At 35.0% G+C, this 24,421-nt stretch overlaps 1 protein-coding gene across 7 annotated transcripts in view; it reads left to right on the top strand.

Annotated features, from left to right (window-relative positions):
* PREX2 (phosphatidylinositol-3,4,5-trisphosphate dependent Rac exchange factor 2) overlaps window positions 1-24,421 on the top strand; it is a 303,757-nt gene that overhangs the window by 124,529 nt on the left and 154,807 nt on the right. For all 7 annotated transcript variants that reach the window (XR_006794332.3, XM_064588242.1, XM_064588240.1 and 4 more), the window contains exons 12-19: window positions 6,420-6,523; window positions 7,206-7,255; window positions 10,085-10,160; window positions 12,805-12,877; window positions 15,877-16,019; window positions 16,119-16,211; window positions 17,912-18,060; window positions 22,456-22,541. Coding sequence is in view for 6 of the 7 variants with exons in the window: in XM_064588242.1 (XP_064444312.1) it covers window positions 6,420-6,523; window positions 7,206-7,255; window positions 10,085-10,160; window positions 12,805-12,877; window positions 15,877-16,019; window positions 16,119-16,211; window positions 17,912-18,060; window positions 22,456-22,541 (774 nt within the window). In the remaining variant the exon portion in view is untranslated. The remainder of the gene's footprint in view (window positions 1-6,419; window positions 6,524-7,205; window positions 7,256-10,084; window positions 10,161-12,804; window positions 12,878-15,876; window positions 16,020-16,118; window positions 16,212-17,911; window positions 18,061-22,455; window positions 22,542-24,421) is intronic.

The following is a 24,421-nucleotide window of genomic DNA, read 5'->3' as shown; positions in this document are numbered from 1 at the left end:
TCCCTAATCAGATCACTTCTCTCACTTCCAGGATCCCCGCCTTCTTCCCAGTCACCATCTTCTCCTTCCTTGCTCCCACTTTTGTCCTCCATTTCTATGATATGGCCTCCAGGTAACAGCTGGCGACCTTTTAAAACAAATGTAAGATCAAGGTATTCTCCTGCTTATAGTCATCTACTAGCATCCCATTAAACTCAAAGAAGAGTCTGGAACCCCTTACCACAGTCCAGATCTCTTACCATGGCCCACAAGGCCCCACATGATTGGGCCCCTGACTTCCTCTGTGAGTTGGCACATTGTGTTATACCTAACGCATTACACTGTGGCCCTTGTGACTTTCTGTCTCTTCCTTACACACTCCAGGATGACTGTGCATTTAGGATCTTTGCTCTTGCTGTTCTCATTCAACTATTACTTATTAATTCCTAATATATACCAGGGACCTTTCTAGGTGCTGGAGGGATAGCAGTGAATGAAATGACAAAAGTCGCAGTATTCATGACTCATGTCTTAAGTGACACTCTTGTAGAATCTCATCCCATTATTACAGTAAACTGTTTTTAATTTTTAAAATTTTCTTCATGAACTTATCACTCTCTAAAATTATTACGTTATTTTATTTGTTTATTTATTATTTCTCTCTTGATCCATGCCGATTCTGGCCCCCAATCAAAATAGAAGTACTATAAGAACAGGAGCCTTGTTTGTTAATATATAGTAAAGACCTCCCGTGCCCCTCAAATGTAGGTACTCAATAAATATTTGCTCAGTGAATGAATAAATGAATAATTCTATTGTGACTAAACAGATAATACTGATAAATTGTATATGATTTTGTACTTGATTCTTTAGCACCGTGAAAACACCATGTAGCACCTAGTATGCTAAAAAGCATCACTCAGAAACTTATAAGTAAATATGAAAAGATGTTGGGCTAGATGGCTTTCCTCTTTGCTGCTTCTCTTTCCTTCCCTCTAACCCCGAGTCCAAGTGTATACTTGGGTCAAGAAGGGAATATATTTGCTTTGTCCTGCAGTCTACTGAAGCTCAAATAGGTAGACTATAGAGAGGATTTGCATACAGTCATAGACCTTCAGAAATCAGATGATTCCTTTCTCATTTAGACTATGTACTTCCAGGGACTATGTCTTACCAATAGAGCAAAGGAGGGAAAATCTGTTTATGAACACTTTTGTTTATTCTTTTCCTTACTGACTCTTTCCTTCATTCTGTGTGTAAGATATCATGCTAGATACTTGAAGGTATGTAAACATGAACTAATGGCCTTTGTTTCTTATGGTCTCGTAGTTTTAAGACCATCTTTTTACCTTGTTCATCAAGCAATCCAGCTGTTGACATATTTCCTTTCAGAAAGGTAGAAATCTATAAGGATGGGAGAATTAACTTTTTGCAGGGAAAACTGAGAAGGAAAACTGTTTTAGCTAACACTAGCTGCTGTAACAGATATAAACCTCAGTACAGCGGCTTATATTCCTAGAAGCTACTTTTTTGCTCAGGTAAAGTCCAGTCACTGGTGGAGGATGGGGTTGGGTGCTCTCCCCCACACAGGGTTTTGGTGCCTGATAGAGGCTCATCCATCTTCAATGCAGGGCTCTTAAAGGTCATCTTGAAGGAGTGGTGGAGTTCTTGGTTTGTTTGTTTTAAATGGGCTTGTACACTCCCCGTTGTGCCTTACTTTTGTGTATGTCCTTAAATGCAGCTCAGTTCCATGGCCACTCCTTACTGCAGGAGAAACTTAGAAATGTAGTATAGATGCATGCCCAGGGGAAACTAAAGCTAACCCAATTTGGTAAACAACGACCCAGTGTCTGCCACTGAGGCATAGCTCCCAGGTCAATATAAAATCTATGGAACTATATTAAAGCCAGAGTAATCATTATATAAACCTGTCAATGTTTTACAGTAATATCAGCATATACTAGTCATAAAAATAACTTGTAACATTTCTATTTCAGTGGAGGTTTTTGTAACTTCTGTTGTTAATTTGAGTGATTTCAAACCATTATGAATTAGAAATAGGAGAAAAAAATCTTAAAGCTGTCAACATTGATGCTATTTAAATTATTTAAAAGATTATTTAAAAAATGTAACTTTTTGTCCTTGTATGGGATCGCTTACTGTATTTAGAAAGAGCAACACACTAAGTTTGTTATAATATTTTCCTTTTTGACTTTGAGGTACCTTGTAATAGATAAAAGGTAATTACAGAAATTTTATTCCCAGAGCTGGAAAGAGTCAGAGTGTGGGGGAGAGGATGTCCTTTGAAGGGGCTTTTAGGTTATTTTCAAGCCGCCCTTCCACTCTTGCTTTCCTGTTTCATCAAAGGTGACCTAGGAATTGTATGAGAACTAGTTACTTATTTGCATTGTGCATTGGGTTCTGAAAACTGAAGGCATAACTATTATGGGTGGGATTTTACTGACTTTACAATGACAAAACTGTTACTACTTTGCCTGAAATCATGAATAGCTAGCCAAACATTTTCAAGTCAATTGTAAGTTAGTACAAAGTAGAGTTGGAATAATATTTGTTAAATATCTTCATGAATAGTCTTTTAGAATCTGACCTATTCTTCAGTTCATAACTGCTGAAAGCTCTTGAAGGAATCACAGAGTTCCATAGAGAGAGAACCACTCTTATTTATTCTGTTAAGATATTTCTCACAATATTTTTTAATTGCCTCCCTTTAAAGAGAAAAAAAAAATGTAAGATTATTTTGGTAAGTGATACCAGAATGGTAGAATTTCAGTCCTAATCAACTTATCCTCCAACTTCAGACACCACTTTTCTCCAATACAATTTTGAACAGGAAGTAAGAGATAAATTCTGGATTAAAATTTATTTTGAAATTTCAAATGCAAAAACCCTTTGATTACTTAACTTATAATAAATCTTTTTGAACAATGATATTTATAACCTGATTAACTCTTTTTCTGAAAAATAAAGCACTGAGTACTCTCTATTAATATCGTTCTACTTGTCACAGTTTGATTTTAGTAGCCTATACTATTATTTTTATCAGGATTTGATCAGTTGTAATTTCAGATTTGGCATACAGAATTTTTGTTGCTAAAAGTAATCACTTTTTTAAGTGTCCAAAATTAACTAGTAAACATTCCCCTGAATTGGGAGTAAGAGAACATATTATGCAATTGTACATTAATAATGTTATAGAATGTAGAAATATGAGCCAAACATGCTAGTTTTATTGGTATGTGTTTCCAGCTGCACTTAGTGAAAATAGAATTCCTAAAATAAAGTTGAATGAACCATCTGTTTTAAAGAGAGAAAGCTTAAAGAGTTTAACTATTATTGCCACTATTCACATTGCAGATATTGTTGAGAACTTCATAAAAGAAAAGCCTTGCTATATCAGGAATTATTGGGTTGAAACAGCATATGCTTTCGGTATGATATGCTGATAGATTTTCTTGTCTGGGTCTACTATTTACATTATAAATGCTTATGCAATTCAGAGACCACATTCACCCCAGTATTGTGCTGAAGTTGGCTTATACAAACTTAAGAGAGCTGGTAATTAAATTTCTTGGAGGGGCGCCTGGGTGGCTCAGTTGGTTGGGCGGCTGCCTTTGGCTCAGGTCATGATCCTGGAGTCTCGGGATCGAGTCCCACGTCGGGCTCCTTGCTGAGTGGGGAGTCTGCTTCTCCCTCTGACCCTCCCCCGTCTCATGCTCTCTCTCTCTCTCATTCTCTCTCTCAAATGGATAAATAAATAAAATCTTTAAAAAAAAATAAATAAATAAATAAATAAATTTCTTGGAGATTTGCAAGCTGGTTGTAAGGCACAGCTATTATTAAAAATTATGTGACAGTACATAAATTGTACTATAAACAAAGTTCATATATTATTAAAACTCATCACTTCCTAATTATTTTACTCTATTTTATTGTTGTCTGTGTTCTTAGTGTTATTTATATCTATTATTTCTGTATGGAAATACTAAATAATAATGTATCACTGCTCGTCTAACTCGGTGTTCAGTGACTTTATTTTAGTAGCTTGAAATTGGCCAATGTGGGAATATTTAATACCACAGAAATTGGTGAATACTACAGATCAGCACTCCTTCCCCACCACCTAGAAAGCCAGCTGTATCCCTAGTAATATCTCAATATTGCATAGTTGTTTAGAAGACAACGTTAAGCAACCTTTCTCACATGACCCGCACTCTCAACGGTTAATAAACCCATTTTTCATGTTCAAGAAGTTGGGGGAGTGCATTTGCATGCAGAACGATTGACTGTTTTTCCAAGGCAACAGCTAAGAGTTGCAGATTAACCCAAGATGAATTATCAAAGTCCTGTAAGAGTTTGCCATACAACTAAGCACTCCCATTTTGATAGGAATTTTAAATCACCATTTGTGTTCTTATGGCAAGAGCATTTGGGCCCAACGTTTCCTTGAATTTCGAAATATCAAGACAATAATTTATTTCAGTGAATCTTAGGGGATAAAAATTAGAATAGGTATTGTGTAAGACTGATGAATCACAGACCTGTACCCCTGAAACAAATAGTACATTATGTGTTAATAATAATTAAAAAAAAAAAAAAACGGTAGTACAAAGGACCTTATCTGGAATTGTGATTTGAATGAACAGTTTTTTTTAAAAATGACCTAACTGGTGAAATCTGAATGCTGTCTATAGTAGTTGATATTATTAAACAAGTACTGTTTTTCAAAAAAAAAATTAGAATAGGTAGATTGCAGAGAAGAAATAAATAACTGGTCTTGAAACATGCCATAGGATTGCAAAATATTTCTCTCGATATTATTTTTCTTTCACACATGCTTTTTTCTTTTTTGGCTTGATCTGGAAATAAAAAGATGCCAAAAGGCGGTGTTGTCTATCTTTCTTTGGCAACAGTCCTGTGTCGATCTGATGGCTGCAAGCCATGCACGTGGTTTGGGTAGGTTGGGGTAAAATAGCTGAAACTTCACATACGTGTATGTATGTGTGATAAGTCTTTCGGTTTTCTTCTGGATTCAGCAAATGTAGTTCGTTTTTTTTTTAAGATTTTATTTATGAGAGAGAGAGAGAGCGCACGAGTGAGAGAGTGAGAACATGACTAGGGGGGAGGGGCAGAGGGAGAAGCAGACCCCCTGCTGAGCAGGGAGCCAGACTCAGACTCGGACTCGGACTTGGGGCTCGATCCCAGGACCCTGAGATCCTGACCTGAGCCGAAGGCAGACGCTTAACCTACTGAGCCACCTGGGCGCCCCTCACCAAATGTAGTTCATGAAAATCAATTCTGACAACTTTTTATCCCCCTTCAACATTTTAAACAAAAAGGTCAAAGTCTTCTAGCTAATCATGAAAACAGAGCCCATTGTGGTAAATTATCTTTTTCTGCAAATGTTGCATTCCCTGTAAAGAAAACATTTAAATATAAACTCTTCGAGGTTTAATTTGTGTTTTTTTTTTTTTCCTCCACAAACAATCATTTTTTTGTTAGACTGTCTATAACATACTTTTCCTGGAAAAAAAGAAAACTTGAGAGGAAGTTAAATAGGAGTCTTTATGAATATGAAACTCTTACCTCAAGGATGAAAGTGGAGGATGACCATTCTCATTGCCACTGAGGGCAAAAATATTAAGTGACATGTAAGAAAAGCATTTCTCAGTTTCAGAAAACTGTTGACATTTTGGAAGAATTTACATATTGAAATTATATAATCTACTCCAGACATCTAAACACAGAATAGGGGCGCCTGGGTGGCTCAGTCGTTAAGCGTCTACTTTTCACTCAGGTCATGATCCCAAAGTCCTGGGATCGAGCCCCGCATCAGGCTCCCTGCTCGGCAGGAAGCCTGCTTCTCCATATCCCACTCCCCCTGCTTGTGTTCCTGTTCTCACTGTGTCTCTCTCTGTCAAATAAATAAATAAAACATTAAAAAAAAATAAACACAGAATAAATGGTCAAGATTGGTGTATGTGTGGTCTTGGCCTGATTGCTGTGGGATAAAACAGATAAATACTAAAATTCACTTCTAGAACTGAGAATTGAATTATAATTCACTAGTTAGATTATCTGCTCTTTGAAGGACACTTTTTGCTCGACTTCGTGGAATAGAAAACACAACTTTGTATATTTATATAAATAAAATAATACATTGTACATACCCTCATACTATGCTAACAGTATTGCTGATCTCAATTTATTTCTTAAATCATTATATGGAAATTGTAAATGCATTATATAACAAAATCTTACTGTCAGAATACTGGATTAGTATTACTGCATTAGGGAAACAAAAGTTTTTGGTAAAACTACAAATTTTAGTATGTAAGAATATGTATTTTATAAATTTATTTGTTTTTGTTTTCCACTTTTTAGATTGTCAGTATTTTAATATATTGTTTCTATGTTCTTAGTTACTGATAAACATCAGTTCAAGCCAGAACAGATGTTATATAGATTTCGCTATGATGATGGAACATTTTATCCAAGAAATGAGATGCAGGATGTGATTTCAAAGGTAACAACCTCTCCCAGAACCTTTTATCAATAGCAGAATTCATGTTGTCATACTTCACCAAGATAAAATGCTGTTAAGAGACTTAAAAAAATTCTTCTAGTATAGAAAATGGCATTCGTAAGCAAGCCTCTCAATTTCTTCTTGCTATTTAAAGAATTCTAGGGTTAGATCATTTTTTTCATAGTCTTACGTAGTTCTAAATGGAACTAATGAAATTGCACACTCAGATTATATCCACTGAAAAGTATGTCGCATGTAGCAACAAGTGGCCATTATACTTGAATAAGTTTAAAAAATATATAAATATATAAAATTTATGTAACATCAGTTTTCTTTGCACACCAAGATTTATATTGATATATAATGTACGTGTAGTGTGAGGTATTGCTGCATAGAATTATTTTCTGCTAATACTTTGAAATTTTACATTTTAAGAAAAATAATTTTAAAACCCTTTGTATATGTCATATGTATATGACAAATTCATAGTACAATTTAATCCTGTTTTTAATTATTTAAGTTATATTATTTTTCTAATGTAATACAACAGTTGAATAACTTTTAAATTGGTAGAGATTATATAATGATTCTGGAATGTTGACAGTGGATATGTCTCAAAATTTCATTGGTCTGTCCTTTGAGTGATCTTCCTTGTTTTTGACATATCTTTATTTTATAATAGGGAGTGAGATTATATTGCCGTCTTCATAGTCTGTTTACTCCAGTGATAAGGTGAGTCTGGTTTCTAAGTTCTGGGCAATTTACGTGGAAATATTTATATTGCATATTAGGTAAGTATTATTCAGCTGGAACCTCTTGGTTTATTTTATTTTTCTTCCATAAGTGAAAATTTTACTTTTAAAGATTATTTTAAGTAGTAATTGATCTGAAAATATTTCTAAATTTTCTGGGGCTCTAATTATGCAGTTTTTTCCACTCTTTTTATTCTGATTTCTAAAATTATTTGTCATTAATCCGTACTAAATTATAGACTTGATAATGAAATAATCCACAATCAGTTAATATTTAGTAAATAATAGTTGACTGGGAGAGGATTTGGAAATACTATTTACTATAAATACCACTATGATTACTTTATATTGATTTTTTTTCCACTAAATTGTATAATCAATACTTGGATGTGTATTTCCACAATATTTCCTCCTAATAGTCTTTCATCCAAAGGAAAGATTTTGTACTTGAAAATTAAGAATTACTTTGGAGTTAATAAGTAAATTTTATAATTTTATTCTCTACCAATTTTTTCCTTCTGAAGAGATATGCCCTTGTTTTTGAAGTGCAGTCATAATTAATTTTCAGTTTCTCTCTCTAGAAAGACAGCAGAAAACTGAGTTTTGTGTTATGATTACTAATAGAAGAGACGTTCAGGAGTATTACTGTATTTTTATAAAATATACACTGATATACACTGATAGAATGTAGTATATGTTACACTAATTTCAAATGGCCAGATATCATTCATATTGACTGAAATTTAATATTCAGGACAAAAAAAATGGATGTACCATTTCCAAGATGAATAAAGATGCTTTTCCGTCGTGGCTATAGAATCTAAATGTTTGATGTGCTGTGTTTCTGTTTTTCATTCTGGTTTCCAATTTCAAGGAAACTCAGAACTCAAGAAAAAAAAAATCCAGAAGTGGCTGTTTAAGTGTATTGGAAAGCTCACTGATGTTTTATAGAGAACACAGTGCAGATCCTGTAGGAAGAAACAAAATTTACCCAATCACTCCTGAAAGTGCCCTGTCACAAACAGGCTTCCTAAAGTAAAAAGAAGTGAAAATGAACCTATATTTATTGATTCCCTACTAGATTTCTAGCACAGCCACCCTGCAAATATTTTGGATAATCTAACACTAAAAGATGGTTACTTCAATCAATAGCAAGTGGGTACTTAAATTTATCTTTTCTGCTAAACTCATAAAAACAGTAATGATTACAGTTTTCAGGTTACCTGTGTATATGTAGATTTCGTATGTGAGAAAATATGCTCTGAAAATATATTTTAGCCATATGGGATTTCTTACCAAGAAAGTTACATTCCATAAGAGCTGATAAGAAGGAATTGTTCTTTGGCTAGAAATGACAATTGTTTATGAGTTGTCAAGGAAAAATTTATGGGAAAAAACCATAAAACAGATGGAATGTATGATAGTCATGCTTTTAATATGTGTGAACTCAGCTTACAAAAAGAAAAATTATCTGGGTGAAGAATTCATCGACCCACATGTGTTTTATAATAGGCTGACTATCCTTTTCCTTCTTAGTGTTGCTTATGGAAACCAAGATGAAATGGGCAGTGAGGTATCAGAAACATGGAGATAGATTTAAAAAGATTTTATTTTATTTAATTAATTAATTTATTTTTAAAGATTTTTTTTTTTTAAAGATTTTATTTATTTATTTGACAGAGAGAGACACAGTGAGAGAGGGAACACAAGCAGGGGGAGTGGGAGAGGGAGAAGCAGATCTCCCGCAAGCAGGGAGCCGATGAGGGGCTCGATCCCAGGACACTGGGATCATGACCCGAGCCAGAGGCAGACGCCTAACGACTGAGCCACCCAGGCGCCCCTAAAGATTTTTTTTAAAAGGAATCTGCTGTTGATTACTGGCTAACCTGGTGTATTTATTACAAAAATCTTAGAAATATGAACCATTTTTCAGGGACTTTTTTTTATGAAAGTGGATAAAATGATGTCCATATCGTCAGTTGCTGACAGGGGCTAAAGAACTGTGAATAGAGCTAGTAATTATTTATCATTTCAAGTTGTTTGCGGTTCGGATCTTTTGACATTTTGAAAAGACTGTCATTTTCTCTTTGATCTGGGCCTGCAAAATGAATGAATTATAGATTTCTGCCCTGGGGGCCCCATTCTGATCAGGAGTACTTGTTGGTATCTAACTTAACTTTGATTTCTCAGATCTGGGAAGTCTACTGAAAGGAGAGGCTAATGTAGAATCAGCTGGTTCCTTTGGTTCCCTTGGGATCTGGTGTCAGTTGTCCATGCCCTGATCAGACAAGATGAATGACAGGGTTCTCAGCATGTTTACCTTGGGACGGGCCTACTGTCTGCCACTACAGCTGAACCAAATTCAGCCTTCCTGGAGAATTCGGGAATAAAAGGGGTTGCTTTATTCTCCACATTTTGATGAGTTTTCTTTCTTTTTTTTTTTGTAGACTCTATCCAGATTTTAAGGGAAGAAATTCCATTGTGTTATTCTTTTATTGATGAGATATTGTATTTCTAGCTAAGTTTTTACCGGATAATATCGCAGTAATAATCTACTTGTGTATAAGAACATATCAAAGGAGAAATGTCTTGTTTTGGTATCGTTGTTGGTCTCTTCCGATATGAGCTGATGAAGGAGTTTTCCAGTGCTATGTATACCTTATAAACCTCTGTTATTTGCACATAACTTGGATAATAGATTCAGATTATATTTAGTAAACTTTTCTGTTGCACACTGATATTAAATGAAATGTTTTCTTGTGCTTACTTACCCTCTTCTTACTGGTTTTGGTTTCTTTTTCCTTTATAGAGATAAAGATTACCATTTAAGAACCTACAAATCTGTAGTCATGGCCAACAAACTGATAGACTGGTTAATTGCACAGGTAAATAGACAAATAGAAGTTGCTGAGTTAATTCACTGCTGCTTTAAGCTTTGAGGGGATTTAGGTGCCTTTTTTTGTCACCATGTGCAGATGAGACACTGTGAAATAGCTTGACCAAGTTCATACAGCTAATACAGAGTTAGAATTTGAATCCAGGTAATCTGACTTAACAGTCTTCAAACTTAATTTTTATGCTATGTGGTTTTTCAAAAGGAAGATGTTCCTATTTTTAAAGTATCAACTGAGATCCATCAAAAAAACTAAGTGTAGGGGCACCTGGGTGTCTCAGTCAGTTAAGTGTCTGACTCTTGATCTCAGCTCACGTCTTGATCTCTGAATCATGAGTTCAAGCTGGCCCCATGCCCAGCATGGAGCCTACTTTAAAAACAAAAACAAAAACAACAAACCAAAACCTAAGTGTAATTTGAATATCACTGAAGAATACATATTCACATACACTAAAATTTCTTGCATGTTTTGTTCACTAATTCGTCTTAGGATATGTTTCCTAGTCCTAGCAAGTTATCTAATCTCCCTGTGCCTTTCTGTTTGATAACTGTGCTTTGACATATATAAGCTTTAATATTTATCTACATACATTTTAAATAGGGAACTACGAAATTTATTGTTATTGTTGCTCTGTTTCTCAGAACGTGGGAGTTGACAGCAGGTATCAAGAAAATGTTATTTGCAAATTAGGGCATCTACCCCAACATACTAGATATTCAAATATAAATTTAAATGTTTTATCATACTAGGTCAACTAATATATGATCAAATGTTTAACATTGATTAAAAAACAACTTTGACAGAACTTACTATTTTGTTAGGGGATATTGGTTGGTTGAAATGTTGTCATGCTTAGATATTTGAGTCAATTTCATAAGCAGTTTTACTTTTTTGTTATTAAAGAAAGTGGCCTACTCTTTGTTACATGTGAATAACATTTGATAATCATAAAATGTTCTTTGTTTCAAATATTAATGTTTAATTCATATTTGATTCGTCTGTGCACATAAATTTTGAGATTTTTATTATTTAATATTAATTTCTAGACTATTAAAGACTGCTTACTTTTGTATTTATAGCACTTAAATGTATTCTATTTGGAAGTTAAGATTTTAGATTAAACCAAGCAATTATTTTTAGATAAAAAAACTTAATTCATACATGCAGTGGGTTTACTAGAGTCAGAGCCTTTTATAATATTATGGTCAAATATGTGTCATTAGAATTGGTTCTGTACTTGATATCAGAGTTGGCATTTCACATAGGAATTATAATCTTATAGAATTCACATGAACTTGTACCATATGTTGACTATGTGAGAAAACTGAAGGAAGTTTTTTTGAAGCAAAAGTTGGTGCCTAATAAATATTTAAAGTCCTGACTCAGGAAATCAGTGAGCAGCTTTCTTTTCTTTTTTCCTTTTTGGCATTGTTTTACTTTTCAAATGTGAGCATTAGAAGAATAAATAAGCTACCCAAAAACTGGACCACGTTGCAGTTATTTTTTTTCTTCAGGTTTTCTTAGTGATCCGTTACAACAATGTCTTAGAAATTGTATGTAGTAGAAATTGGGGTGATGGACTGGGACTCAGGTAACCTAGCCTCTGATGATGGTTCTTCTGATAAGTAGTTATGCAAAGTTGGACAAGGCCCTTCATCTCTCCAGATTTTACTTTCACAACTGTTTATTACTTACTGGAATTATTATCTAACAGAGAAAAAGGCACAGGGATATTAGAATAACTTGCTAGGACTAACAACAGATATTTTAAAACAAATGAGTGGACCAAACATGAAAAACATGCATTGTAGGTATGAATGATTGTGAGTGAAAGCAAGGATGAAAATAAGCACAGAGTTCAGGCAACAGTAACCTGACTAGGAAGAAATAAAATGAGAAAGCACTTCTTAACCACAAAATCTACAACTGTTAAGTTTATACACACACACACACACACACACATATGTACATATGTCTATTTCTATATATGAATCCATACTTACATGAATAAAATAGAAGTTTTCTAGATAAAAACATAACAGAAGATTGCATTGGGCTTTCATTTTTGCTTCAGTTACATGATGTGATTATTTTTTCTGCAAGATAGTGAAAGAGAAGCTTGCATTTACACGCTCAGCTGAACAATTTATTTTTAGGGTCTTATAAATCACCCTAAGTTAGTAGGTTTCTTTAGGGGTCCTTAAAGAACAAGGCCATTTGGTAGAAGAAATATGATAGCCGAGATCATGCATAATGATTTTTCATTAACTTTAGTGTGTTTTCAATATATAGGATATTTTCTTGCTGCACAGTTGGGATACAATATTGAAAAAATAAGAGAAAGGGATCATTTGTGGTAGCAATAAATTTTAGTTATATATTTTCATGTTTAATACAGTATGATTTTACTCAGGAATATTATATCTTTGTTTTTCACTTAATGTAAAAAAAAAGATGTTTTTATAATCAAGTGAATGTTTTATAGCAATTAGGTGCATCATGAGCTTATGAAAGCAGTGTGTGCCCTAAGAAATGAATGTTTTTGTCATATGGTGCTGGGAACATCAAATGCAGTAAAGATACAACAAAGCCTTTAGTTGCCTGTTAAGTTGTGCCATGTTTTTGTGGTTAACAGGGGGATTGCCGCACCAGAGAAGAGGCAATGATATTTGGTGTCGGACTCTGTGACAATGGATTTATGCACCATGGTAGGGATTTTTATTCTGGAAGCTCACAGATGTATTTTACTGTTTTGTTTTTGTTAGGGCGCTGGGAGTACCTCGTTGTTTTAGTGAAGTCATTTAGAGATGAACCAGCAAGACCGTATGGGTCTTGCCATGTGTCCATGCTGGGTCACATCTGCATTCAATTTCACCTCTGGTGCCATTCCTATGTCTAGTTGCTTTTATCTACCAGTTGCCATGAGTTCTCTTCTCTTTTTCTAGACTGACTCCAGAAGAGCAAAAGCTTGAACTAGAAGGTGTTTGTTTGTTTTTTTTTAAGTAGCTTTTAAAAAAAATTGAAATTATTTTAGATTAGACTCATGTTTTTTTTTAATGCCGGTATATATTAAAATGATTAAATGAGAGCATATATGGTTGGTAATCATTTTTTTTTAAGAAAAATGCTTTTAAAATTATCTCAGAGATAAAATTATAAATCTCTGGAAAAAATCTGTTTCATTTTGGCTACTAATTATTTTTCTTGTTTGATGGCTTCATTACACCTAAATTTATAAAAATAATGAGACTTAGTTTTCCTTCTCTATTCATAGCATCTTATAATCTTCCACAAACCCAGTCTTTTTCACTATTTACGTATATATAACATATATATATATGCTTATAAACACATATTTGATAACACTTCTACCTATTTGTCAATTACTTTCAGAAGGTTATTACCTTTTTTAAAAAAAGATTTTATTTTATATAGAGAGAGACTGGGGCAGAGGGAGAGGGAGAAAGAGAATCTCAAGCAGACTCCCCTCTGAGGAGTCCCCTCATGTCCCCTCATGACCCTGAGATCATGACCTGAGCCGAAACCAAGAGTCGATTGCTCAACCAACGGAGCCACTCAAGCACCCCAAGGTTATTACCTTTCTATGAAGAAGGAAGTATAGCAAAACTTTCAGTGATGTTGAGAGTATCATTGGTTAGCATACATTCATTTGGGAATTCCATTACATCCCACTATCTCTAGAGCACTGTATGAGATGTGATAGAGAAATATTAGTCCTTGCTGAAAAACTATTGAATGGGAGAAATGATATTATTATAGGGAATTAAAACTATAATATCAGGGTGAAATCCTTCAAATATTTTGTTTTTCTTTTTAAAGCATCAACAAGCAGTCATTTTATCTAAATATTTATTTTAAAATATTGAGTTAGGGGCACCTGGGTGGCTCAGTCGGTTAAGCGTCCGACTCTTGATTTTGGTTCAAGTCATGATCTCAGGATCATGAAATCAATCCTGCATTGGGCTTGTGCTCGATGTGGAGCCTGCTTGACGTTCTCCCTCTCTGTCTGCCCCTCTCCCATGCTTGTAGGCATGTGCGCATGCTCTCTCTCTATCAAAAAACAAATACAATTAATTAACTAACAAAAAATTAAAATATTGAGTTAACAACAGAAGTTTTCCCTACAAAAGTCTATGTCAGTAAAGCACAACCAATTGGGCTGCTGCCTGCCTTATTGATGTCCATTCTCACTCCTGTTAGGCAGACTATTTTGTGGAGGAAAATAGCAGTAGCAAAACACCATGTGTGTTTGGGGGAAGTCCTTGGGTCATGTAGGCAAGACCTAACTTAATCTGAAGTATATTCTCATTTCTATTGTCAACTGTAAGGTGTTACTTTTTAATTTGTGCTTGATAGTTTCATTTGTTAACCCAAGTTGCCGGCCAGTCTTCCATCCAAAGATCAATACATATATCATCTGGTCAACAGTTATTACTTGGAACTCTGTAAAAATAATGAGATAAAATAGTTTTGTATCGCTTTCTGTATGCCAGGTTAATCATACTTATTACCTCATTTTTAGTTCTGTACGTTATGAAGGTTTTATTGCCCCCATTTTACCGATGCGGAAACTACAGTTCAAAGAGTTGAAGTAACTTTCCCAAAGTCACACCCAGAATCAATCCCAGACCTGGAGGTGTGCTTCATCATAAAGCCAGACCTTGTACAGTGCCATGGGACCAGTGTCTTCCCTTTAGCTACCCTGCTCAATGAATCACCCTGTTCCAACAAGTACGCTTCAACCAAGGATACATAAATAGAAATAGAGAAGATTTCTCTTTTAAAACATTTTGACAGCTGTCAGGATCTCACTGAATATAAATTCTGTCTATCAGTATTTAGCCTTGTTCTTGAAAGGTTAATCTTAGGGACTTTGGGGGAAAATACTAACGTTCAGATAAAAGGGAAAAAATGAACCTTTATTGAAATAAGATTATTTGAGAACAATGTTTTTAAACAGAAAAGAACTAGGAATTAGTGGAAACTAAAATCACATTTCACCCAGAAGATATATTTCTGGTTTGAAGTGTTGGAACAAAAGTGACCACAGTGGGAATTGCTCACACACATAAGAGCAACACTTACCCATTTGAATTTTCCCATAATTGTTCAGGATATTAAAAACACACTTCAAATGTTTACTACAAATTCAAAACAATGTAGGTTTCTATGTTTTGGATTGCATACATTTTTTGATTCAATATAATCTTTTATTAAATTTGGGAGAGTACAAAAAAGTTAACATTTGGGGCACCTGAGTGGCTCAGTCGTTAAGCATCTGCCTTCGGCTCAGGTCATGGTCCCAGGGTCCTGGGATTGAGCCCCGCATCGGGCTCCCTGCTCAGCGGGAAGCCTGCGTCTCCCTCTCCCACTCCCCCTGCTTGTGTTCCTGCTCTCGCTATCTCTCTCTCTGTCAAATAAATAAATAATTTTAAAAAAAGGTTAACACTGAAAAAATACTTAAAAATTCTAAACTCTTTAGTTAGTTGTAATTTAAAGGAGACATCGGCTTGAAGCTGTCAAAAGAAATAGAACAATATCATAGGAATATTTGTGAATGAAATTTCTTCTAAGAGTATTACATTGAGGTTATGGGACAGGTATTAGTTTACTGAATGTCTATTAGTATGAAAAATGGGTCAAATTTTTGGATTAATTGGAACAATTTGAATCTCTGTTTTTGTAGTCCTTGAAAAAAGTGAATTCAGAGATGAACCCCTACTTTTCCGTTTTTTTGCGGATGAGGAAATGGAAGGATCAAATATGAAGCATCGACTTATGAAACATGATTTAAAAGTTGTGGAAAATGTTATAGCCAAATCATTATTGGTAAGTTTATCAATATGTTATATAAATTTTCTTCATTTATTCTGTTTGTACCTTTTTTCATAGTCCCTTTATTAATAATGTTAATATTTTGCATTTCAGATTAAATCCAATGAAGGCAGCTATGGTTTTGGGTTAGAAGACAAAAATAAAGTTCCAATAATAAAGTTGGTAGAAAAGGGGTCTAATGCTGAGGTAATGTAAATTAGCATTTTTATTTAAATTTGTTGTCCATGACATACAAATATAAAAGTTCTAAACAAATTGAAATCAGCTTTTAAGTATCTTTATTGAAAATAGTGTTTCTGAATAATCTTATTCTGAGTTTCTACCAGATACGATTGGGATTTGTGACAGAGTTCATGTACTCAGATATTTGGAGATCCTTAACTGTGAACTTCGTGACCTTGGGAGATCACATGGCTCATTCCATGTCCCTGGCACTTCCCTGTTCAAAATTCTAGCCTGGAACCCTGGGGAGACTGCATACAGTGGGACTGTATTATGTATGTCAGATACCTGTTCCATTAATCTAGGGCTACGTCTTTTATTTTCCTATCACTTTTGGCTGTCTTATAAAAATATAACTTTCATCAGTAAAGCATGTGCTTTGACTTATTTTCTCATTAGGTTAATGCTATTTGATGTTCTCTCACCTCTGCAGCCTTTAATCAAAGGAATCTCCTGATCATTCATTCAGGATTATTTATTTAGTACCTATTATATGCCAGGAACTGTTCCAGGCTCTGGGAATATAGCAATGAATAAAAGAGACAAAATCTTCTGCTCTCATGGAACCTACTGGGAGTGTTATATCCCAAATATGTCAGATTTAAAGTATTCTCACCTTGCGACCTGGCTTGTAAAAATACCTTAATCCTCAAGCAAACTTCTAAATATATAAATCTTAAATAAAGAATGTGAGAATGAATGAAGCATGACTTTTAACTTTGAACCTGGCTTAAAGTTAGTAGCATACTTCCATCCACCCTCCTATTGGCTAATGTCCAAGGTCTCCATCTTTTACCAAAACACAAATTCATGCAAGACAGTGTTTTAGGTACAGCACATTAATTTCAAACGAAATAACTCTGGTCAACTCATACTTTGTTAGTGGGCTGGGCCAACAAATGACTGTTTTTAGTAATTTTCTGCCAGAAGGAAATGTTTCTCCCAGACATTTTCTGTGGGTGTTCTTAGAGCACAGCTTCATCTAACTATGCCACTGAGTAAGTGCCCTTTCCCGGGTCTTCATCATTTCTCTGGTAACCAAAACAGCATGTAGTTCGGAGGCAATGGGATTGGTTAAGAATGGCAGCCTGGTTGGCATGGAGAGATAATGTCTTCTTTGTCATCTTTCCAGCCTCTGGCAATCTGTGCTTTTTGGAGCTCTTTTCCTTGGGTTCCAGGCCATTCCTCTCTCCTGCCCTGGAGATATTTATGCTGTGTCATGTTAGCAATGCTTATTCGGTTATCATTGATGGCTGTATAGAGGTAGAACCTCTCTGACTTAATTGGATATAAATGGAAAACACAGTAAAAAAAAAAAAAAAAATTAACCTGGGGTTTGACTGTAGTTTAAAGGATGAAATAAGAAGAAGAACTGGAAGATACAATAGAAAGAGGGTCACAGGAGGAAAACAAAATTAAGTCATAAAAGAAGCGGCGGGAATTTCAGTGCAAATGGGTGATCAACTTTAAAACTAGGTCAAAGAGAATAACTGTGTTATCTCCCCCACAGTTCTGTTGTGTGAAATTGCATAAAAAACATTGCAAATGTGTTGAAATGTCAAAAATCTGTAAGTTCTAGGTCTTTTCAGCTTCTAATTCTGTGAAAAAAATAGATTCCTTATTAAAATATAATTTGATTTTTTTTCTTTCTATTTCTCTCTTAGATGGCTGGCATGGAAGTTGGGAAAAAGATCTTTGCTATTAATGGTGACCTAGTTTTTATGAGACCTTTCAATGAAGTGGATTGCTTCCTGAAATCATGCTTAAACAGCAGAAAGCCTCTAAGAGTTCTCATGAGCACAAAGCCAAGGGAGTAAGTTGTATGATTTATGTGGGATTTTTAAAAAAATTATACATAGGTGAATAAAATAGAAAAGTTAACTAAGTACATGTCTAGAATTAAGTATCTCATTGCTTGGGACATGTAGACTTTACCAAGATCACTAATACTTGTCTTTAAATGATGGGGAAAACTGCATCGCTCATGCTGCTAATGCTTGCTATTCACATCAGGTAGTTTCAATAGAAATAATACTTCCTTTTTGCTGCCCAAATTTTCCTGGTCTAGGTTGGGTTGAGTGTGATTATAAGTGAAGAAAACTGATAGAACACTTGATAATAAAGAACTGCATTCCCCATGTTCAGCTCTAAGAATTTTAGGTCTATGAGTTAGTTAGATATTAGGTTTATAATTAAACACATATAAGAAATGGGAGCACAACTGGGTGAAATACACTTGCATGCTTGCTTGTACGTAGTGATATGTCAATTCTTTAAAAAAATGCCTATCTATCTGCCTACCTATGATTAGGAAAAAACCTCATGTTTATTATAGCCAATTTAGAGAGTATAGATTTTTCTAAATGAAGACATGTTTCTTATAATCGTATCATCCATAAATAACCATCACTTTTTTTGAAATTCAATGATAGTTGACTTTTCGATGTACTGAAACAGATTTACACAACCATGTGTTTATAAAATGGGATTATGCATTGTAACCTGTTTTTTTAAATTAATAAGATACTATGGATATACTTGGAAGAGATTGGCTTTTCTTCTGCAAATGGTCTAGTGTTCCTGTATCACGTTTCCATGATTTGTTTAACCAATAAATTAATTAGTATAATTCATATGAAGTGCTTAGTGGTAATGTCTTAATGTACTATGATTGTATCAAAATTACTGTTTAAAATTCAATTATAGCATTTATTAATAGTAATAAGCAACTTTATTCATTTTAAGGTAAATGAAGGTTACCACTTTAAAAACAAAAGTTTTATTTTAACTGCTTATGAAAATATTCTCAGTATATATAGCATAGTATTCTTCCCTGCCTTAATATATATATTTAGCAATAACTGGGTGCACTCTTTATCTTAGGAGTTGAAATGCAAGGTAATAAGCTAGAATATATGTGCTGCCTAAGCAAGTATGCAATGTAATGAGCTAGATTCTACAGCATTAAGTCATCAAGGTCAACGCCAAAACGTACCAAGGAAGGGGTGAATGTGACTCATTCAAATTACTCATTTAGGAAGACTTTGGGCAAGAGGGCAGAGAATAACCATAACACTGTCTTCTCTCTAAACTAATTTTGATCTATTACTCCCTCTTTACCCAACCCTATCTAGGGTAAGGCTCACCTAGTTGCCTACCTCTGGACACTTTGAGGACACTTAAAAGGAAAAGGACAGACTAGAAACGAATAAGGGAGTAATAGTCCAAATCAATCAGTAAACGTAAAGGTCCTCCTCATGGTCCCATTTTCCCCTGATTTAACCCTGCAACTACCGATTCACTGATCGTAGACATTTCAACAGTTGGATCACTCTGAAGTCCTCAACTTTAAGACTAAATGGGGGCAAATCTTCAGTCCTAGAACTAACTGCTAGATGAGCAGCATTAGAACCTGTGTCCTCTGACTCTTCCTGCAGTGTTTGTTACACAGTATTTGGAACCCAATATTTCTGGTCCAGTTTCAAGCTTCTCTTCTACCACTTGCTTGCTAATTGTGTTGCTTCAACATCTTCATCCATAAAAAAATGAAGATGATGGGTGTCTATGTCATGGAGCTGCTAAGAACATTAAATAAATTTAGGTTTGTAAAGAACTTAGTGACTTGTTCAGCACATGGTATGTACTCCAGTGATGTTATCTGTGATGCTTGTCTATTGTCTTATTTCATTTTTTTCATTGCTTCTTTAGTACATCAGGAACATATTTTATATTGTATTTCAAAACTGTTTTGAGGATAGAGTATTCATTTTTCATCTTTTAATTTGCTTGAAATCTGTAGCCTTTATGTCCTTATTCTAATGTGTGATTCCTATAAATCCTTCTCTCATATTTTCTTACAATACCCACTTATATTTGATGTAGTGTCTTGTCTGGGGGTAGGGAGGAAAGCAAAAATATGAGAAGTAAATCCAACTGAAGTTTTCTTTTGACTAGCTGTATTTTACACTTCATAGCATCAAAGAATTTTTCAAAAGGCTTTGTAGCAGATTATTTAGTGCACGTACATTCTACAAGAAATACAGTGTTCCTTTTGTATAAATTTAATTCTTCATTTACTAGACAATATAGTGGTCCCAGCAGGGCAACATGTTTTCCAAAGATCATTTTATGAAGAGGGCCCCAGTATTATGACCAAAATGCATCTCATGGTGTTTTGTACAAAATTTTTAAAGAAATCTACAATAATCTTCTTGAAGATTGGAGTAAGGTCAACCTTCCCTAGCAATATTAGAAGGATAGAAGACCTTGCTCAGAAAGAACCAAGAGGCTGCTGTGAATTCCTCACAATCCAAAAGCAACAATAACTCACCATGGCCTGAGAGCTTGAAGTTATTTCAGCAAAAGTGAACTCTCATTCATAATATACAGAAGCATAAGCTACTTCTGTTTTTCTGTTTCATGCTCAGAAAATGTATGTATTCCCTTTTCTTTTCCTTAGTCAGTTATCTTCCATTTTCAGGTGTCTTTTTTTTTTTTCTTTGACAGACACTAGTAACAAGGTGCTATTCAAAGCAAGCAAATACAGCCTTATACACCAAAAAGTGTATAATTAAGGATAAAGGATATATTCATTCTGTGACCTCTACTCCACCAATATGCAGATCACTTCATAGTGTATAACCTACTCATAGTGTGTAACCTAATTCATAATACTACTTTCAGCTTGCCCTAAAACAGATAATTCATATTTCTATCACCAAATGCTGGAACGCCTGCCTCAGTTATAGTTCAGATTGCGGGACCAGCCTCTGCCATCAGACACAACGCCATATAGCGTTTTCTCAAGTGTTCCAGGCACAGTGTTGCTCAAACTGCTCTAGCAGCTTTTTTTTACAAACTCTAAGTAAGTGCCGATGTACCTAACTTCAGACTCTGTCGAATGTGCCCTTGAAGTGCCACTGACATTTATCTCATGATTAATTCATCATCTTTTGGAAAACAATTTTGTTTCTTGGGCATCGAGGGCTATCCATCAAAATTTATTGCATTGTATTCGTTTGTCTTTGCTCTGTACTGCAATTTATGATGCTCGTTTTTATTATTATGATGTTCCGCCTTATCTCATGCTCTGCATTTCATCGTTGCTCTCTGATCCCTGGCTTCCCTCTGTGGAGTGGCTCACTTATTAGTGCCAGACTGGACATCCCTCACTGCTTTGACATAACAGCAGCATTCCTTCATCTTCTTTTCCACATGGCTTCATTGAAAATACTTCTTCTCTTATTCAGGTTTTCCCTTTTGATGTATTATTCTTTCAAAATTTCACTGAATAAATACTAAAGTTAATCACATTCTTAAATTATTTTGATGTAGTGTTTGACAGATCTCTTCTTTATAACTAGCTTTTTGTTGTTGTTCTTTGATGACGTTCCCAACAGGTAGAATATATAACTCTGTGTTTCTTTTATTACTTTTAACAAAGAAATTTCAACAAATTTCACAGTGCGCTGGCTTCTTTGTAACAGTAAACTAAGGAGTTGGGCGCCTGGGTGGCTCCATCGGTTAAGCAGTCGACTCTTGATTTTGGCTCAGGTCATGAACTCAGGTCGTGAGATGTAGCCCTGAGTCTGAGTCTGGCTCCAAGCTCAGCAAGGAGTCTGCTTGAGGATTCTCTCCTTCTCCCTCTGCCCCTAACTCTGCTCACGAGCTCTCTCTCTCTCTCTCTAAGATAAATAAATCTTTTAAAAAAAAACAAAACAAAAACAGTAAACTAAGGAGAGAAGCTTCCATTTTATTGAAGTGCCTACATAATTCATAGCATGATGTAGGGCAGTTGGCCAAAGATTCCTCTTTTAATCTCCACTGACCCCCTGCAAAGTAAGTTGTAACATCCTTTCTGTGGAAACTCAAGCTCAGAGAAGTTAAGGAGTTCATGCAAGTTATTCAACTATCAAGTGACGAAATGAGGATTCAGAGCTAGTTTTGTCCGCTCCCAGAGCCTGTTCCTTACTCAGCATGTACCATGTACCAGCCACGCTCAATTGAGGAAGTCTGTGGTGCATGCCTACTGGGTGCCTTTGTGAGGGCATGCGCCCTGTTTCCTGGTTTCTAGCCCAGTCAGTGTCTTTTACACAGTAGACTCTCAACACGTATTTATTGAAAGAATGAATAAAAGCGTGGAACACTATTGTTTTAACCAACTATGGCATTTTAAAGTCATCTTACCCTATTTTCTGACTGATTTTAGGACAGTGAAAATCCCCGATTCAGCTGAGGGACTTGGATTCCAGATCCGAGGATATGGCCCATCGGTTGTCCATGCAGTGGGAAGAGGTGAGAAAGTCATCCTGCATGGCAAACAGCTTTACAGCATGTTTGGATATTGCTTGCTGAACACGAATATGTTCAAAATGTGCATGGTCATATTGTCGTGAATTTTCTCAATCATATTTTTACCTTATTGGCTCAATGGCAGTACATTCCTAAAACACTGTTTTTTAAAAAACTCTTAAAAATTGTAAGGCACATTTATCACTGTTGAGAACTGATGACATGGAGGGAGCTAGAGGGCATTATGCTAGGCAAAATAAGTCAGTCAGAGAATGATAAACACTGTATGATTTCACTCATATGTGAAATTTAAGAAACAAAACAGATGAACATAGGGGAAGGGAAGGACAAATAAAATAGGATGAAAGCAGAGAGGAAGACAAATCATAAGAGACTCTTAACTCTAGGAAAAACATGAGGGTTGCTGGAGCTCCGGGAGGTGGGTGGGGGAATGGGGTAACTGGGTGATGGGCATTAAGGAGGGCACGTGATGCAATGAGAAATGGGTGTTATATGCAACTGATGAATCACTAAATTCTACCTCTGAAGCAAATAATACACTACATGTTATTTAAATTGAATTTAAATAAAAAAATTTTTAAAAACTGATGAGAGAACGATGCCTCCCAATCTCACTTTTCTGCATGTTTCAGTTTAGCCAAAGGATATAACAATTTTAAGGTTGTCTATTTGTATTTTTTCCTGGTGGCAAATAACTATATTTTGTCAGCAACTCAAAGATGTAAGTTTTCAAGTTTAAGAATTATCTGTGTGCTTTATAACCTGTTGCTATATGATTACTTCAAGTATTTCTATAAATGAAGCATTTCATAAACCATAAAATGCATTTTAAATTAAATAATATGTTTATATTTTGTTTTTTTGCTTGCTTTGCATTGATATCTCTTGTTATATGCATTTTAAATTTTATATTATACTAACACTAGTAATGATTTAAGGGAATGACTGTTAGATCCCACAGAGTATATAACTTGCTGCTATAGAAAGAAATGTCTTTATAAGCAAAGAGGGCATGTGTTTATCTTAACAAGAGACATACATGCTTTTCATGACTAAGAAACATAAAATGTAAAACATCTTAATATGATCACCCAAATATTAGTCTGGAAAATTTTGAGAGGGCATTACTATCAGAATCAAATTTATCAAGAACATACTAGCTAGGCCTTTATTAGATTATAAAATTGCCTTCATTAGTGTATATATGACAAAAATGAATCTTATTTCAAAAACTTGTCTTTTCACTCAGATGTTTAAAACATATAGACTAATAGACATTTAAAACCTTTCCAACAACTCATTCATATTATAAAACTGAAATGGGATATATTTCATACTGAAAGGGGAGAGTCGATATATCCACGCTCTTCATTTTCACTAAACAAAAAAGAGTAAGTCACTTTATGAGTACTGTAAAATAACCGAAAACCTGAGTGAATCAAGTTGTGCTTCTGTCCTTATTACAGTGTCATTTAAAGAGCTGGGTTCCGTCTTTGCAACGTAGTTGTAGGGTAGGCCCAAATCTGGTTCCTATGCTCTTTGTTTCTGAAGAGTAAAAGACAGAAATGCTCATGTGCTTTTCCTTTCAGATGTATATTAAATAAAAAGATACTATTCCATGGTTTCTTTTTGCACTGTAATTTTGCTGTAAGAAAGGAAAACTTGTTTCCCTTTTTCTTCTTTTTTTTTTTTAAAGATTTTATTTATTTGAGAGAGAGAGAGAGAGCACATGAGAGGGGGGAGGGTCAGAGGGAGAAGCAGACTCCCCGCTGAGCAGGGAGCCCAATGCGGGACTCCATCCCAGGATTCCATCCCAGGACTCCAGGATCATGACCTGAGCCGAAGGCAGTCGCTTAACCAAC

This window comes from Mirounga angustirostris, unplaced genomic scaffold (genome assembly GCF_029215605.1).
Source record: "Mirounga angustirostris isolate CCGP_5_RB_7025 unplaced genomic scaffold, mMirAng1.0.hap1 SCAF_4, whole genome shotgun sequence".
In the NCBI taxonomy this organism is placed as follows: Eukaryota; Metazoa; Chordata; class Mammalia; order Carnivora; family Phocidae; genus Mirounga; species Mirounga angustirostris.
Note: the sequence above shows the minus strand (reverse complement) of the source record. Positions and strands in the feature narration are given on the sequence as shown.